The following is a 14,638-nucleotide window of genomic DNA, read 5'->3' on the forward strand; positions in this document are numbered from 1 at the left end:
TTGTAGAGACAGAGTCTCACTTTATGGCCCTCGGTAGAGTGCCGTGGCCTCACACAGCTCACAGCAACCTCCAACTCCTGGGCTTAAGCGATTCTCCTGTCTCAGCCTCCCGAGTAGCTGGGACCACAGGCGCCCGCCACAACACCCAGCTATATTTTTTTTTTTGGTTGCAGTTTGGCCGGGCCGGGTCTGAAACTGCCACCCTTGGTATATGGGGCTGGCGCCCTACCGACTGAGCCACAGGTGCCGCCCTGTACTCTGATTCTTGATAAGGACAATGAATTATTAGTAGTTATTTGGAGACATATCCCTTTCTGAATTGTTTTTACAGGTCACATTGACAGAATATAATTGAGATAATGGCATTGAATATAATTTCAGTATAGAAGATTTCATTTTTATTGAGAACATTATTATTAGGGTTTGAAACTAATTACTGTTCTGAAAGTGATAAAATAAAAAGTGTAGTGCTATAGTAGTATAATTATCTCATTCAAAGAAAGAGGGGGTTGGTTTTTAATTTTCATGTGATAAAATGAGTTGTTTATGGGTAGTTAATTTTGTATATGCGTTCCTTTTTCTTTATTTTTGGCATTTTTATTGTCTCCGTGGTTGGTGTGGAGTGGTGTCATTGTAGCTCACTGCAGCCCCAAACTCCTAGGCTCAAGCGCTCGATCCTCTTCCCCTTAGCCTCTGAGTAGCTGGGACTGGCCACCATTTTGGGTTAATTTTTCTTTCTTTTTTTTTTTTTTGTAGAGACAGAGTCTCACTTTATGGCTCTCGGTAGAGTGCTGTGGCGTCACACAGCTCACAGCAGCCTCCAACTCCTGGGCTTAAGCGATTCTCTTGCCTCAGCCTCCCGAGTAGCTGGGACTACAGGCGCCCGCCACAACGCCCAGCTATTTTTTGGTTGCAGTTCAGCCGGGGCTGGGTTTGAACCCGCCACCCTCGGTATATGGGGCCAGCGCCTTACCGACTGAGCCACAGGTGCCATCCTATATTTTCCTAAGGCTATTGCAAATAACTACAAACTAGGATGGCTTAAAGCAGCAGAAACTTATTCTCTAACAGCTCTGGAGGCTATAAGGCTGAAATTAAGGTACTGACAGGGCCATTTCCTCCCTAAAACCTACACAGGAGAATCTTTCTTTGCTTAATTTTTTTTTTGGATTTTGGCCAGGGCTAGGTTTGAACCCACCACCTCTGGCATATGGGACCGGCGCAAGCAAGTTACTTATTTTCTACATTTTGTCTATATAATAAGGATTGAACTTTTGTGCTTAGTTTATGGAATTATCATGATGAAAGGCTACTGAGAAATCTCTTCAAAAATTATGATACTGTAAACAAATGTAAGGTGTTTCCAGTCAGATCACGAAAAGAGAATTAGCATCCTGATTATTTTTAAGTTGAGCTATGTAAAACAAAGTCACATTGTGCGTAGTCAAGTAAAAATATCAATATGGTAATATAAATTGTATACGGATTCACACTTATAATGTAGAATAATAGACTTCTTTGCAAGGTTTGGATTGAAACTTTCTTGTTAAGATCATAGTGCTTAGCCGGGTGTTGTGGCGGGCGCCTGTAGTCCCAGCTACTTGGAAGGCTGAGGCAAGAGAATCGCTTAAGCCCAGGAGTTGGAGGTTGCTGTGAGCTGTGTGAGGCCACGGCACTCTACCGAGGGCCATAAAGTGAGACTCTGTCTCTACGAAAAACAAACAAACAAACAAAAAATCATAGTGCTTAATAGCATTTGTCTCCGAATTGGGCTTGTGGATTAATTTTCTTTTTTTCCATGTTTTAAAAAAGCTTTCTACAATGGCTATTACTACATTAGTAATTTTGTGTTATTTTTTACAAACACACATTTAAAAAAACGTTGTAGGCACTGTAGTAGGGAGGTAGTTATAATGATTAAGTGTAATGGCTCTAGATCCAGATTATTGGGGTTTATATTTATTTTTCCATCACTTAATAGCTGTGTGACCTTGGTCAGATTATATAACCTCCTGTACCTCAGTTATTTGATGTAAAGTGAGAATAATAATGTTGCACCCGTGGCTCAGTTGGTAGGGTGTCAGCCACGTACCCTGAGGGTGGCGGGTTCAAACCCGGCCTGGGCCAGCTAAAAAACAACAATGACAACTGCAACAAAAACATAGCCAGGTGTAGGTGTAGGTGTTGTGGTGGGTGCCTGTAGTCCCAGCTACTTGGGAGGGTGAGGCAAGAGAATCGCTTGAGCCCAAGAGTTTGAGGTTGCTGTGAGGTGTGACTCCACGGCACTCTACCCAGGGCGACAGCTTGAGACTCTGTCTCAAAAAAAAAAAAAAATGAGGATAAGACTAGTTGCTTCACCTTGTGGCGGGTGCCTGTAGTCCCAGCTACTTGGGAGGCTGAGGCAAGAGAATCGCTTAAGCCCAGGAGCTGGAGGTTGCTGTGAGCTGTGTGAGGCCACGGCACTCTACCAAGGGCCATAAAGTGAGACTCTGTCTCTACAAAAAAAAAAAAAAAAAAGACTAGTTGTTTCATATCATTGTTAAGATATAATGAATTTTCCTTGTAAAGCATTTAGCACTGTGATTGACACTTAGTGAATGCTTGGTAAATATTAGAAATTATTATAACTAAGTTTTCTACATGCATTTTTCTGATAACTAATCTCCATGGTTTAGGGATTCCTTTTGATACTCAGCAAAGTACTACATAAGATTATATAACTAGTTTTATTGTCTAGACGCAGGGGTCCTCAAACTTTTTAAACAGGGTGCCAGTTCATTGCCCCTCAGACCGTTAGAGGGCCGGACGATAGTTAAAAAAAAAAACCTGAACAAATTCCTATGCACACTGCACATATCTTATTTTGAAGTAAAAAAACAAAACGGGAACACATACAATCACACTGCCTCATGTGGCCCGCGGGCCGTAGTTTGAAGACCCTAGAGTCACTGAAACCAGAACTCTTTGATTCCAAAGGCAGCTCTGTTCATTTCACTAATTCCTTGAAGTAAATTTTTCAGTCCATAATGTTTCTGTTTTGTAGAAATTACCTTGGAATGTAATGCTAGGACTATGACTCAGTGATGACGATACTAACAGAGAAGACCTAGACATTGGTGTTGGTAAAATTAAGCCTGTGGCATAAAAGCCGTTAATACAATGTCGGGTGGGTAGTCTATTGCTGTGCTTTCTAGTTCACTGATTATTTTCTTTTTTTTTTTTTTGTAGAGACAGAGTCTCACTTTATGGCCCTCGGTAGAGTGCCGTGGCGTCACACGGCTCATAGCAATCTCCATCTCCTGGGCTTAAGCGATTCTCTTGCCTCAGCCTCCTGAGTAGCTGGGACTACAGGCGTCCGCCACAACGCCCAGCTATTTTTGTTGGTTGTAGTTCAGCCGGGGCCAGGTTTGAACCCGCCACCCTCGGTATATGGAGCCGGCGCCTTACTGACTGAGCCACAGGCGCCGCCCCACTGATTATTTTCTTAAGTATAATAATCTACTTTAATCTTATTTGGTGAAATTGCAATTTTATTGTTATAAGTTCTGTTTGGTTCTTTTTTTATTTGTTTTCTTCATTTGTTTATGTTTTGCTTTAAAACATAAACTTTAAAACATTTTAAAAATAAAATATGCTTGAGCATATTTATTATAGTTGCTCTGACTTGTTTATCTTATAACTCCATTATTTCTTATCTTCCTTCTGATTGTGGGTCATATTTTCTTGCTTCTTAGTTCATCCTAACAATTTTTTTTTTTTTTTTGAGACAGAGCCTTAAGCTATTACCCTGGGTAGAGTGCTGTGGCATCACAGCTCACAGCAACCTCCAACTCCTGGACTTAAGTGATTCTTAGCTGGGACTATGGGTGCCCGCCACAATGCCTGACTATTTTTTTTTTTTTTTTTTTTTTTTTGGTTTTTGACCGGGGCTGGGTTTGAACCCGCCACCTCTGGCATATGGGACCGGCGCCCTACTCCTTGAGCCACAGGCGCCACCCAATGCCTGACTATTTTTTTTTTTTTTGCAGTTTTTTGGCTGGGGCTGGGTTTGAAACCACCACCTCTGGCATATGGGGCCCGCGCCCTACTCCTTTGAGCCACAGGTGCCGCCCTGCCTGACTATTTTTGTTTGATTGTAATTGTCGTCGTTTGGCAGGCCTGGGCTGGATTCGAACCCGCCAGTTCTGGTGTATATGGCTGGTGCCCTAGCTGCTGAGCTACGGGCGCCAAGCCTCATCTAACAATTTTTTATTAGATATTATACATTGTTGATTTTACATTATTTTACTGGATTTAGCTATCTTTAAACAGTGTTGGACTTCATTGTGGTAGACACTGAAAGTATTGTATATCAATCTGGTCCTTTTTGAGGCTTTATTAAGGTGAGTCTAGAAGAATGACACTCTGGGTCTAGTTATCTAGTTTACTACTTAGTCATGATGCATGATGTTTTTGCAGTATTTACTGAATTCTGCAACAATTTAGTGACATTTCATTCTGGCTCGTTGGAGCTAACAGTACCATGTTGGGCTATGAAGATGGTTAAACTTACTGCTTCTTGGTTATTCATTCTCTGGCCCCATGAAGTTTCACCCTACATATGCAAAACTTAGTATTCAACAACAGTTTTCAACAAGAAATACATGGGAACCTATGCAGATTTCTGGATCTCTTTCTCTGGGAGGTTCCACCATTTTCAGTACTATTCCTTGCAGAGTATATCAGCCTCATTGAACATCAATTTTTTTTTTTGAGACAGATTCTCACTTTGTAGCCCTGGGGAGAGTGCTGTGGCATTATAGCTCATGGTGACCTCAGTCTTTTGGGTTCATGCGATCCTTTTGCCTTGGCCTCCTAAGTAGCTAGGACTACAGATGCTGGCCACAATACCTGGCTATTTTTACAGAGGGGGTCTTGTTTTTCCTTTGGCTGGTCTCAAATTCCTGAGCTCAGGCAATCCACCTGCCTCAGCCTCCCAAAGTGTTTGGATTAGGGGCATGAACCACTGCTCCCAGCCTGAACATCAGTCTTTGTCCCTTAATTCTGGACTGGTGTACTCTGATTGGCATCCTTCCTCTTGTGCTGAGAGCTAGAAAGTGCTCCCAGGTGTGAATTATTGGCACTTCTGGAGCTCACCTTGTTTCTTTTCCTCTCTCACTGTTCACAATCTTGTAGTATCTGTTATTTCATATATTTTGTTTAGTTTTGTTTGTGGGGGAAGGGCATGTTCAGCCCCATGCCAAAAGTGGTAGTCACCTAACTGCAGTTTTACTGAAATAAATTTTCAGAAAGTTAATGATAGCTTTATGAACGGTGATACTCAAGTTCTTGTTCGTATGTATTTTGTTTTAGGAAAAAGCAACAAGTCAAGAGCATTTCTTTAAATTACATTAGTCTTTATTTTATTTATTTATTTAGAGACAGGGTCTCGCTTTGTTGCCCTCAGTAGAGTGCTGGCGCGTCATAGCTCACAGCAACCTCAAACTCTTGGGCTCAAGTGATTTTCTTGCCTCAGCCTCCCAAGTAGGTTGGACTATAGGCACCCGCTAGTTTTAGGAGACGAGGTCTCGCTCTGGCTCAGGCTGGTCTTGAACCTATGAGCTCAGGCAATCCACCTGTCTTTGCCTCCCAGAATGCTAGGATTACAGGTGTGAGCCACCATGCCCAGCCCCTAATTATGTCACTGTTCACACCATAACTTCCTTTAATGCCTTTTACTCTTATTATAATTATTAGAGAAAACCAAATTGTTTTTAGGCTTTCTGCTAATTAAATAGGAACACTGCATTTAGTGCTTAATCTTACTATGTTTCTTTGGCTATATATGGTTAGTAATAGTTCTCAAGTAACTGCTTCTGCTCTCTCCTCTTACTCTCCAAATCACTGTGCCTGTTGAGTATGTGCCTGTTAAGTGGTTGATTGTGGGGGACATATAAAATGTGTGCATCAGCTAGGAAGCTATTGCAGAGAAACTGGGACTGATAGGACCTGATAGACCACTGATTTCCAACTAGGTACTGGTTTCATGGAAGAAAATGTTTTCACAAATTTGATGGGTGGGCTTGGAATGATTCAAGCCCATTGTATTTGTTGTGTACTTTATTTCTATTATTATTACCTTGTGATATATAATGAAATAATTATACAACTTGCCATAATACGGAATCAGTGGAAGTGCTTTTTCCTGTAACTAGATGGTCCCATCTGGAAGTGATGGGAGACAGTGACATCTGAAGTGTGTTGCTTATGTCCTCAGCTCCACCTGAGATTATTAGGCCATGGATTCTCACAGGCACATGCAACCTAGATCCCTTGCATGACAGTTTACAGTAGGGTTTGTGTTCCTTTGAGAATCTGATGTTGCCCCTGATCTGACAGGAAGTGGAGCTCAGGCAGTTATTGGAGCAGCTGGAAATACAGATGAAGCTTTGCCTGTTGTGCCACTAATTTCTAATAGGCCACAGGCCAATCTGTAGCCTTGGAGTTAGGGACTGCAGTATAGAGGATGGAAGTGTGAGGGAAGGAGAGGCACCAAGGATGATTAGGCCTTTTTTTTTATTTCCTTTTTTTTTTTTGCAGAGACAGAGTCTCACTTTATGGCCCTTGGTAGAGTGCCGTGGCATCACACAGCTCACAGCAACCTCCAACTCCTGGGCTTAAGCGATTCTCTTGCCTCAGCCTCCCGAGTAGCTGGGACTACAGGCGCCCACCACAACGCCCGGCTATTTTTTTTTTTTTTTTTTTTTGGTTGCAGTTCAGCCCTGGCCGGGTTTGAACCCGCCACCCTCGGTATATGAGGCCGGCGCCTTACCAACTGAGCCACAGGCGCCACCCTGATTAGGCCTTTTTTTCTTAATTATCTGAGTGAATTGAGGGGAGGGCATGAGATGGTGGTGGTGAAGATTAAGTTTTGGGGAAGAAAATCAGTTGTTTTTGGATATGTGAGGTTTAAGATACAAATCAACAAAGTAGAGATGATAGGTACATAGTTGGTTATAGAGAAAGTCTGTAGTTTGATATAAAATCTTACATTTTTTATTGTTTCTGTGTATTTAAAAGAGACGGGGTCTCACTCTGGCACCCAGGCTGAAGTGTAGTACAAGATCATAGCTCAGGGCAGCCTCCTGGGCTCCAGGGATCCTCCCACTTCTGCCTTCCAAAGTGCTGGGATAGCAGGTATGAACCAGCTGTTCCCAGCTTGCTACACATTTTTTACTATGATTTTATTATGACTTATATTAACTATCCCTCCCAGATTTCAAATTTATTGCTTCAGAAGTGAATAAAATTCATTTAAATTTATGACAAAATTTAAATTTATGAATTCTTTTATTAATATGTCTTTTAGGTGCAGGCTTTTTGTGCAATAAATACAGTGCTTTAAAAATATTTTTTTCTGGGCGGCACCTATGGCTCAGTGAGTAGGGCGCCACCCCCATATACTGAGGGTGGTGGGTTCAAACTCTGCCCCAGCCAAACTGCAACAAAAAAATAGCCGGGCATTGTGGTGGGTGCCTGTAGTCCCAGCTATTCAGGAGGCTGAGGCAAGAGAATCTCCTAAGCCCAGGAGTTGAAGGTTGCTGTGAGCTTTGATGCCACAGCACTCTACTGAGGGTGATAAAGTGAGACTCTTGTCTCCACACACACAAAAAATATATATATATATGTTTTGTTTTCTTTTTTTCTATTCTTTTTTTTTTTTTTTGAGAAATAGTCTTACTTTGTTGCCTTCAGTAGAGTGTAATGGTATCAGAACTCAACAGTAACCTTAAACTCTTGGGCTTAAGTGATTCTCTTACCTCAGCCTCCTAAGTATTTGGGACTGTAGGTGCCCACCACAATGCCCAGCTATTTTTAGAGACAGGGTCTCACTCTTTCTGGGGTGGTCTCAAACTCCTGAGCTCAGGTGATCCACCCACCTGGGCCTCCCAAAGTGTTAGGATTACAGGTGTAAGCCACTGCACCCAGCCTTAAAAATAATTTTTATTATGAAAGCAAATGTTGAAACCTAGCACTAAAAGGTTTATAATGAAAAAATATGTTTCCTAGTTTACTCTGCCCCTAGCCTTTCAATCTCAGAATCAAGCAACCCCAGTCCTTTATATTCTCTGGCATTTGCCTTCTTGTTGCTTAAAAATATATCACTGTTTCTTTCTTTCTTTTCTTTCTTCCTTTCCCTTTCCCTTCCCTTCCCTCCCCTCCCCTCCCCTCCCCTCCCCTCCCCTTCCTTCCCTTCCTTCCCTCTTTCGTTTTTTTTTTTTTTTTTTTTTTTTTTTTGACAGAGTTTCACTTTGTCGCCCTTGGTAGGGTGCCATGGAGTCATAGGTCACAGCAACCTCAAACTCTTGGACTCAAGCGATTCTCTTGCTTCACTCTCCCGAGTAACTGGGACTATAGACACCCGCCACAATGCCTGGCTATTTTTAGAGATGAGATTTTACTCTGGCTCAGGCTGGTCTCTAACCTGTAAGCTCAGGCAGTCTACCCACCTTGACCTCCCAGAGTGCTAGGATTATAGGTGTGAGCCACTGCTCCCGGTTTATGTTACTATTTCTTGTTACCTAACTTTTAGACATTTGTTGACTTCTGGTTATTGAAAATGAGGACTCAGACTTCCTCATTTACACATTGCCCACTTTCATTTTCCTAACATAGTTATATCACATTTTTTGATGAACTTGTTCTGAATATTTACATTTTATAACTATGCATATATTGTTCACTATTAAGACAAATATTACACTAATTAACACATCCTTTCTTAGGCCTTTGTTTTTCTTGAAGTTAATACCTATTTCATTTAGTCAGTTGCCTAGCTTTCTGTAGACTTATTACTCATTTTTCCCAAATGTGCCTATATTTGTGTCATGTGCTTATAAATAATATTTTTCATATTAGGCACACCAGAGCTGTTGGCTTCCATTTCCACTTTGGAGTGGCTAGTCTTTAGTCCTTTTTTCTGTATTAGTTAGAGTCCTTATTTACTGAATCTCATATATTCCAAGAATTTATTTTAATTCCTTTTAATAGCTTCTTAAGGAAGAGTACATGTAGATAAAAATTTAGATTTCTTCAAACTGTAAAATGTTATTTTACTCATACTCTTCTTGTTCTTGGTATCATGGGGGATTGGTTCTAAGACCTTCCTCAGATGCTAAAATCCAGGGATGCTCAAGTACCTGTTAAAAAAAACTATGAATCAACCTCAAAATTACTTGAAGTACCTAATACAATGTAAATCCTGTGTAAATAGTTGTTATACTGTGTTTTTTTTTTGAGACAGAATCTCACTTGGTCACCCTTGGTAGAGTTCCGTGGCATCTTAACTCACAGCTCACAGCAACCTTAAACCCTTGAGTTCAAGTGATCCTGTTGCTTTAGCCTCCCAAGTAGCTGGGACTACAGGCACCCACCACAATGCCCGGCTATTTTTTATTTTATTTTATTTATTTTATTTTTATTTATTTATTTTTTTTTGAGACAGAGTCTTACTTTGTTGCCCTCGGTAGAGTGCTGTGGCATCATAGCTCACAGCAACCGCAAACTCTTGGGCTTAAGTGATTATCTTCCCTTAACCTGCCAAGTAGCTGGGACTACAGGTGCCCACCACAACGCCCTGCTTTTGTTGTTGTTTTTGTTGTTGTTGTTGTTTAGCAGGCCTGGGCCAGGTTCAAACCCGCCAGCTCCATTGTATGTGGCTGGGTGCCCTAGCCACTGAGCTATGGGCACCGAGCTAGTTTTTAGAGACAGGATCTCGCTCTGGCTCAGGCCAGTCTTGAACCTGTGAGCTCAGGCAGTCCACCCACCTCAGCCTCCGAAGTGGGATTACAGGTGTGAGCCACTGCGCCTGGCCCCTATAACTGTGTTGTTTAGGGCTATAGTCCCCGCCTTAACTCAGTCTGCACAGCAGGAAGTGAGCAAGCCAGTGAGGCTTCATCTGTGTTTGCAGCTGTTCCCTCTTGCTAGTATCACTGCTTGAGTTCTGCTTCCTGTCAAATCAGTGGCAGCATTAGTTTATCAGAGGAGTGCAAACACTAATGTAAACTGGAGATGTGAGAGATCTAGTGTGTGGGCTCCTTATGAGAATGTGAGGTGGCTGTTTGTGAGAATCTGATACCTGATAATCTGAGGTGGAACTGAGGAATTGATGCTAGCTCTCGGAAGTGGCTGCAAATACAGATTATTACTAGCAGAGAAGTTTGTAGCATAGAGACTGTAAATAAATCAGTTGCTTACAAATTTATCAGAACCCTATAAGTGACCGGCAAGTGACAATTAAAGTGCATCTTGTGTCAGGCTTTATAACGGCAAGCAAGTTGATGTACTTTAATTGTACAGCCACATCTGATGAAGGCTTTCAGTCAGAATCCGACTCTTATTTTAGTCTTCACATGGCCCACTTATTTTATTTGCCACTTCTGTCTGTACTTCTTTTCCCTGCACTGTTCACTTATCTCAGTCACAGTTGTGGTAAGTGCACAAGCTAATGCTAGCAAAAATCAGTAAAAAATAAATGTTGCTGGAGAGCTTCTTTGAAAAGGGAGAAAGACCCAATGATGAGGCAGCAGAAGACTTAAGACTGCCAGCAAAATAAAAGCTGCATTTAAAAGAAAATACTAAGGGTTTAAATTTAAATTACCGGTTCATTGCAGCAGGTGGTTTTGTGTTCTCTGAACCTGTATAGTGTATAGTGGCAACCAGCTATCCAGTGAAGCCCTGTCACCTTTAAAACTGTTTCACCACATGGATACTAAGTACTCTTTATTAAAAGACTAAGCCTTTGGAGTTTTCCAAAAGAAAAAAACATGAACATGAAAAAGAAGCAAAAATTAAAGTCCACCAGTTTTTGACCTCGCCACGTGTCTGAGCTAAGAGCATCAATCTTAGTGGCTAGCCACATTGTGAAAGCTACGAAGCCCTTTACTGTTAGAGAAGAGTTGATCCTGCTTACTGCTAAGTGCATAAGCTGAGAACTTTTAAGAGAGGCTGCAGTATAAAAGGTGGTACATGTTCCTCTTGGACTAGCAATATAACCAGATGAATTGATGAAATAGCTGAGGATATTGAGGCACAGTTGTTAGGATTAATGAGTCATTGTAGTATGCAGTCCAGGTTGACGACCCTTCCAGTGTTGGCATTAAGGCAATGATACTTATTTTTCTGGGATATATTTTTCAGGAGGATGTGTGTGAGGATATGTTATGTGCACTTTTATTGCCAACCACTACCACAGCTGCAGAACTATTTAAGTGTTTTGAATGATTACACGTCAGGAAAACTGAATTGGGCATTTTGTATGTGTATTGACAGTTGCTGCCATGACTGGACAGTTTTCTGGTTTCACTACTTGGTCAGGGAGGCCATGTCTGAATGTGAGTAGGTACATTGTGTTATCCATAGAGAAATGCTAGCTAGCCAAAAATTGTCACCTGAGGCTCAACACCTAAGGCGACAGCCACATTCACCTGAGCTGGTGGGTTTGAATCCAGCCCTGGCCCGCCAAACAACAATGATGGCTGCAACCAAAAAAAAAAGATAGTCGTGCGTTGTGGCAGGCACCTGTAGTCCCAGCCATACAGGTGCTGCTGGGAGGCAGAGGCAGGAGAATCGCTTGAGTCCAGAAGTTGGAGGTTGCTGTGAGCTGTGATGATGCCATAGCACTTTACCCAGGGTGACAGATTGAGGCTGTGTCTCAAAAAAAAAAAAAAAAAAAAAAAAAATTGTCACCTGAAGTCAGCAACATTTTGCCAGGGATGTGATTAAAACTATCAACTACATGAAAGTACACGGCCTTGCATGTCTGCGCAGCTCTGAGAAGAGACGGATGCAGAACACACGTCTTCTCATGCACAGAAGCAAGATGGCTTTCTAAAGGTGTATATCCCTGGCCAGAGTTTTTTAGTTATAAGAGCCACTCCAGGGATTTCTTTTAGAAAGTCAGTGACCATTGGCAGCACATTTCAGTGACAGCTGTGATGATGCCATAGCACTCGACAAACTCAATTCTGTCATTTGAGGGAGAATGACAGCTGTGTTCAAGTCTTCATACAGATAAAGTGGCTGTGTTCAAAGCCAAACTGGAATGATGGGGGCAATGAGAGACTTTGGGATTGTTGATATTTTTCAAACATTAGCAGAGATTTTGAAAGAGACTGAGGCAGGGCTGCCTTTCTCCCAACTGGTGCATGATCCCCTATCTCAGCTTTCTCAACAGTTTGAGCATTACTCCTCAAACACAAAACACCCTAAAGTGGGAAGGAATGGATCCACAACTCATTTGTGAGTAAGCTAGGTGAATTGACTTCGTGCTAGAAGAGGGTCACCTGCTTGAGATCGCAAATGACAGTTGCCTTAAAGGTATGTTTGAGATAATTTCAAACCTCCATATGTTCTGGATTAAAGTCAAGGAGGAATATCCTGAGGTTGCCACAAAATCACTGAAAAGCCTGCTTCTATTTCCAACATCCTATCTTTGTGAAGCAGGGTTTTCTGCAGTGACAGCAACCAAAACGAGATTACAGAGTAGACTGGACATAAGCAACACACTTCAGGTGTCATTGTCTCCCTTCACCTGGAGATGGTACCATCTAGTTGCAGGAAAACAAGCTCAGGGCTCCCACTGATTCTACATTATGGTGAGTTGTATAGTTACTTCATTATATGTTACAATATAATAATAATAGAAATAAAGTACACAATAAATGTAGTGGGCTTGAACCATCCTAAATCCATCCCCTACTCCCTTATCCCCCAAATCTGTGGAAAAATTTTCTTCCATGAAACTGGTCCCTTGTGCACACAAGATTGGGGACATCTGGTTTAGAGGACAGTGACAAGAAAAAAATGTATATATTCAGTGCAGATGCAGCTTTTTTTTTTTTTTGCAATTTTTGGCCTGGGCTGGGTTTGAACCTACCACCTTTGGTATATGGGGCCGGTGCCTACTCCTTGAGCCACAGGTGTTACCTGCAGCTTTTTTTTTTTTGAATGGTTTTCTCTCTGAGTTTGGTGGAACTTATGGATATAGGGGCCACCTATATACTTCATTGATAACTTGACTGGTTAAAGAATTATAGTTTGAAACAATTTTCATTCTGAATTTTGAAGGCTGCATATTCATTTTCTAGCTTTGAATAGTATTTCATTTTAACTTTGGAGTAAAAGTTCAGTGCCATTCTAATTATAAATCATTTTTATATGACTTTTTTTTATTCCTCTCTGGAAGGTTTTTAAGGGACTTTTCTTTTTTTTTTTTTTTTTTGTAGAGACAGAGTCTCACTGTACCGCCCTCGGGTAGAGTGCCGTGGCGTCACACGGCTCACAGCAACCTTTCTACTCTTGGGCTTACGCGATTCTCTTGCCTCAGCCTCCCAAGCAGCTGGGACTACAGGCGCCCGCCACAACGCCCGGCTATTTTTTTTGTTGCAGTTTGGCCGGGGCTGGGTTTGAACCCGCCACCCTCGGCATATGGGGCCGGCGCCCTACTCACTGAGCCACAGGCGCCGCCCTAAGGGACTTTTCTTATTCTCAAAATTTGAAATTTGTGATAACATGCCATGGTGTGGGTCTTTTTTTTTTTTCGTTTATTTAACATATCCTTGTTTCTTTTACCTTGAAAGTTTCTTGGCTTCCGTAAAAAAAGGTTATTTTAAAGAATAATTTACAACAATTATAAGAGGGATTTTACCTAACAAATGCAATCTGTGTAACCTGGTTTCTTGTACCCTCAATGAATCCCCAACAATTAAAAAAAAAAGTATAATTTCTGTATTTGTTATTTTTCTGTTTTCATTTTCTGCATCACTTAGAAAGGGTTGTTGACCCTTTTGGAGTGAACTTATGTTTTTCTTACTCTTTCTAATCTATATTGTCCCCTTTCTTTTACTTTCTGTATTTGAACTTTTTATATATTTTAGTGGCACTTCAGTGAGATTTAGAAGAATATGGAAATAGCATTCTGTTGTATTTGACAGAATAAAAAGTTTAATGTTGATTTAAAGTTGTTTGCATTTCTTGCTAAACTCAAAATTTTCTTTTTTGTTTTCAGAGATGTTATGAACATAAACAGTATAGAAATGGATTGAAATTTTGTAAACAAATCCTTTCAAATCCCAAATTTGCTGAGCATGGTGGTAAGTGCAAGTAGATAAGGTTTTACTGCATTCTTGCCTGACTTTTCTTACTAGGCTTTTCTTACTCCTTGCAGCCTTAACTATTTTTCAGAGGGAATGGACCCTCTTATCTTCCTGTGAGAAGATTAAATGTAATGTGAGAAGATGAATTTTTTAAATTTAATGTTAAGAAAATAGTACATTCTACTTGAGTTCTGATTTCTATTTTAAATATTAGCTGTGTTGTAGGGAAAGCAGAAGAACTTCATAGGGCAATATTTTTATTTATTTATTTATTTTTTTTTTTTGTGGTTTTTGGCCAAGGCTGGGTTTGAACCCACCACCTCCAGCATATGGGACTGGCGCCCTATCCCTTTGAGCCACAGGCGCCGCCCCAATATTTTTATTTAAATAAAATTCTGTTAGGAGAAAAGTTTAGTTTAGAACTTTGGTTGAGCTAAAGAAATTTTATGCTTGACAGTAAGCTTATTCAGAAAGTGACCATTTGCTCCTTTGCTTATGAACTA

At 41.1% G+C, this 14,638-nt stretch overlaps 1 protein-coding gene across 2 annotated transcripts in view; it reads left to right on the forward strand.

Moving 5' to 3' along the window:
- The window catches only part of NAA15 (N-alpha-acetyltransferase 15, NatA auxiliary subunit), a 112,473-nt gene that overhangs the window by 40,685 nt on the left and 57,150 nt on the right, over window positions 1-14,638 (forward strand). Inside the window, exons 2-3 of one of the 2 annotated variants that reach the window (XM_053581425.1) lie at window positions 12,484-12,635; window positions 14,048-14,132. In XM_053581425.1, the coding sequence (XP_053437400.1) occupies window positions 12,633-12,635; window positions 14,048-14,132 (88 nt within the window). In that variant the 5' untranslated portion in view covers window positions 12,484-12,632. The remainder of the gene's footprint in view (window positions 1-12,483; window positions 12,636-14,047; window positions 14,133-14,638) is intronic. The other variant, XM_053581400.1, reaches the window with a different exon arrangement.

Source organism: Nycticebus coucang, chromosome 1, assembly GCF_027406575.1.
Source record: "Nycticebus coucang isolate mNycCou1 chromosome 1, mNycCou1.pri, whole genome shotgun sequence".
Taxonomy (NCBI): domain Eukaryota; kingdom Metazoa; phylum Chordata; class Mammalia; order Primates; family Lorisidae; genus Nycticebus; species Nycticebus coucang.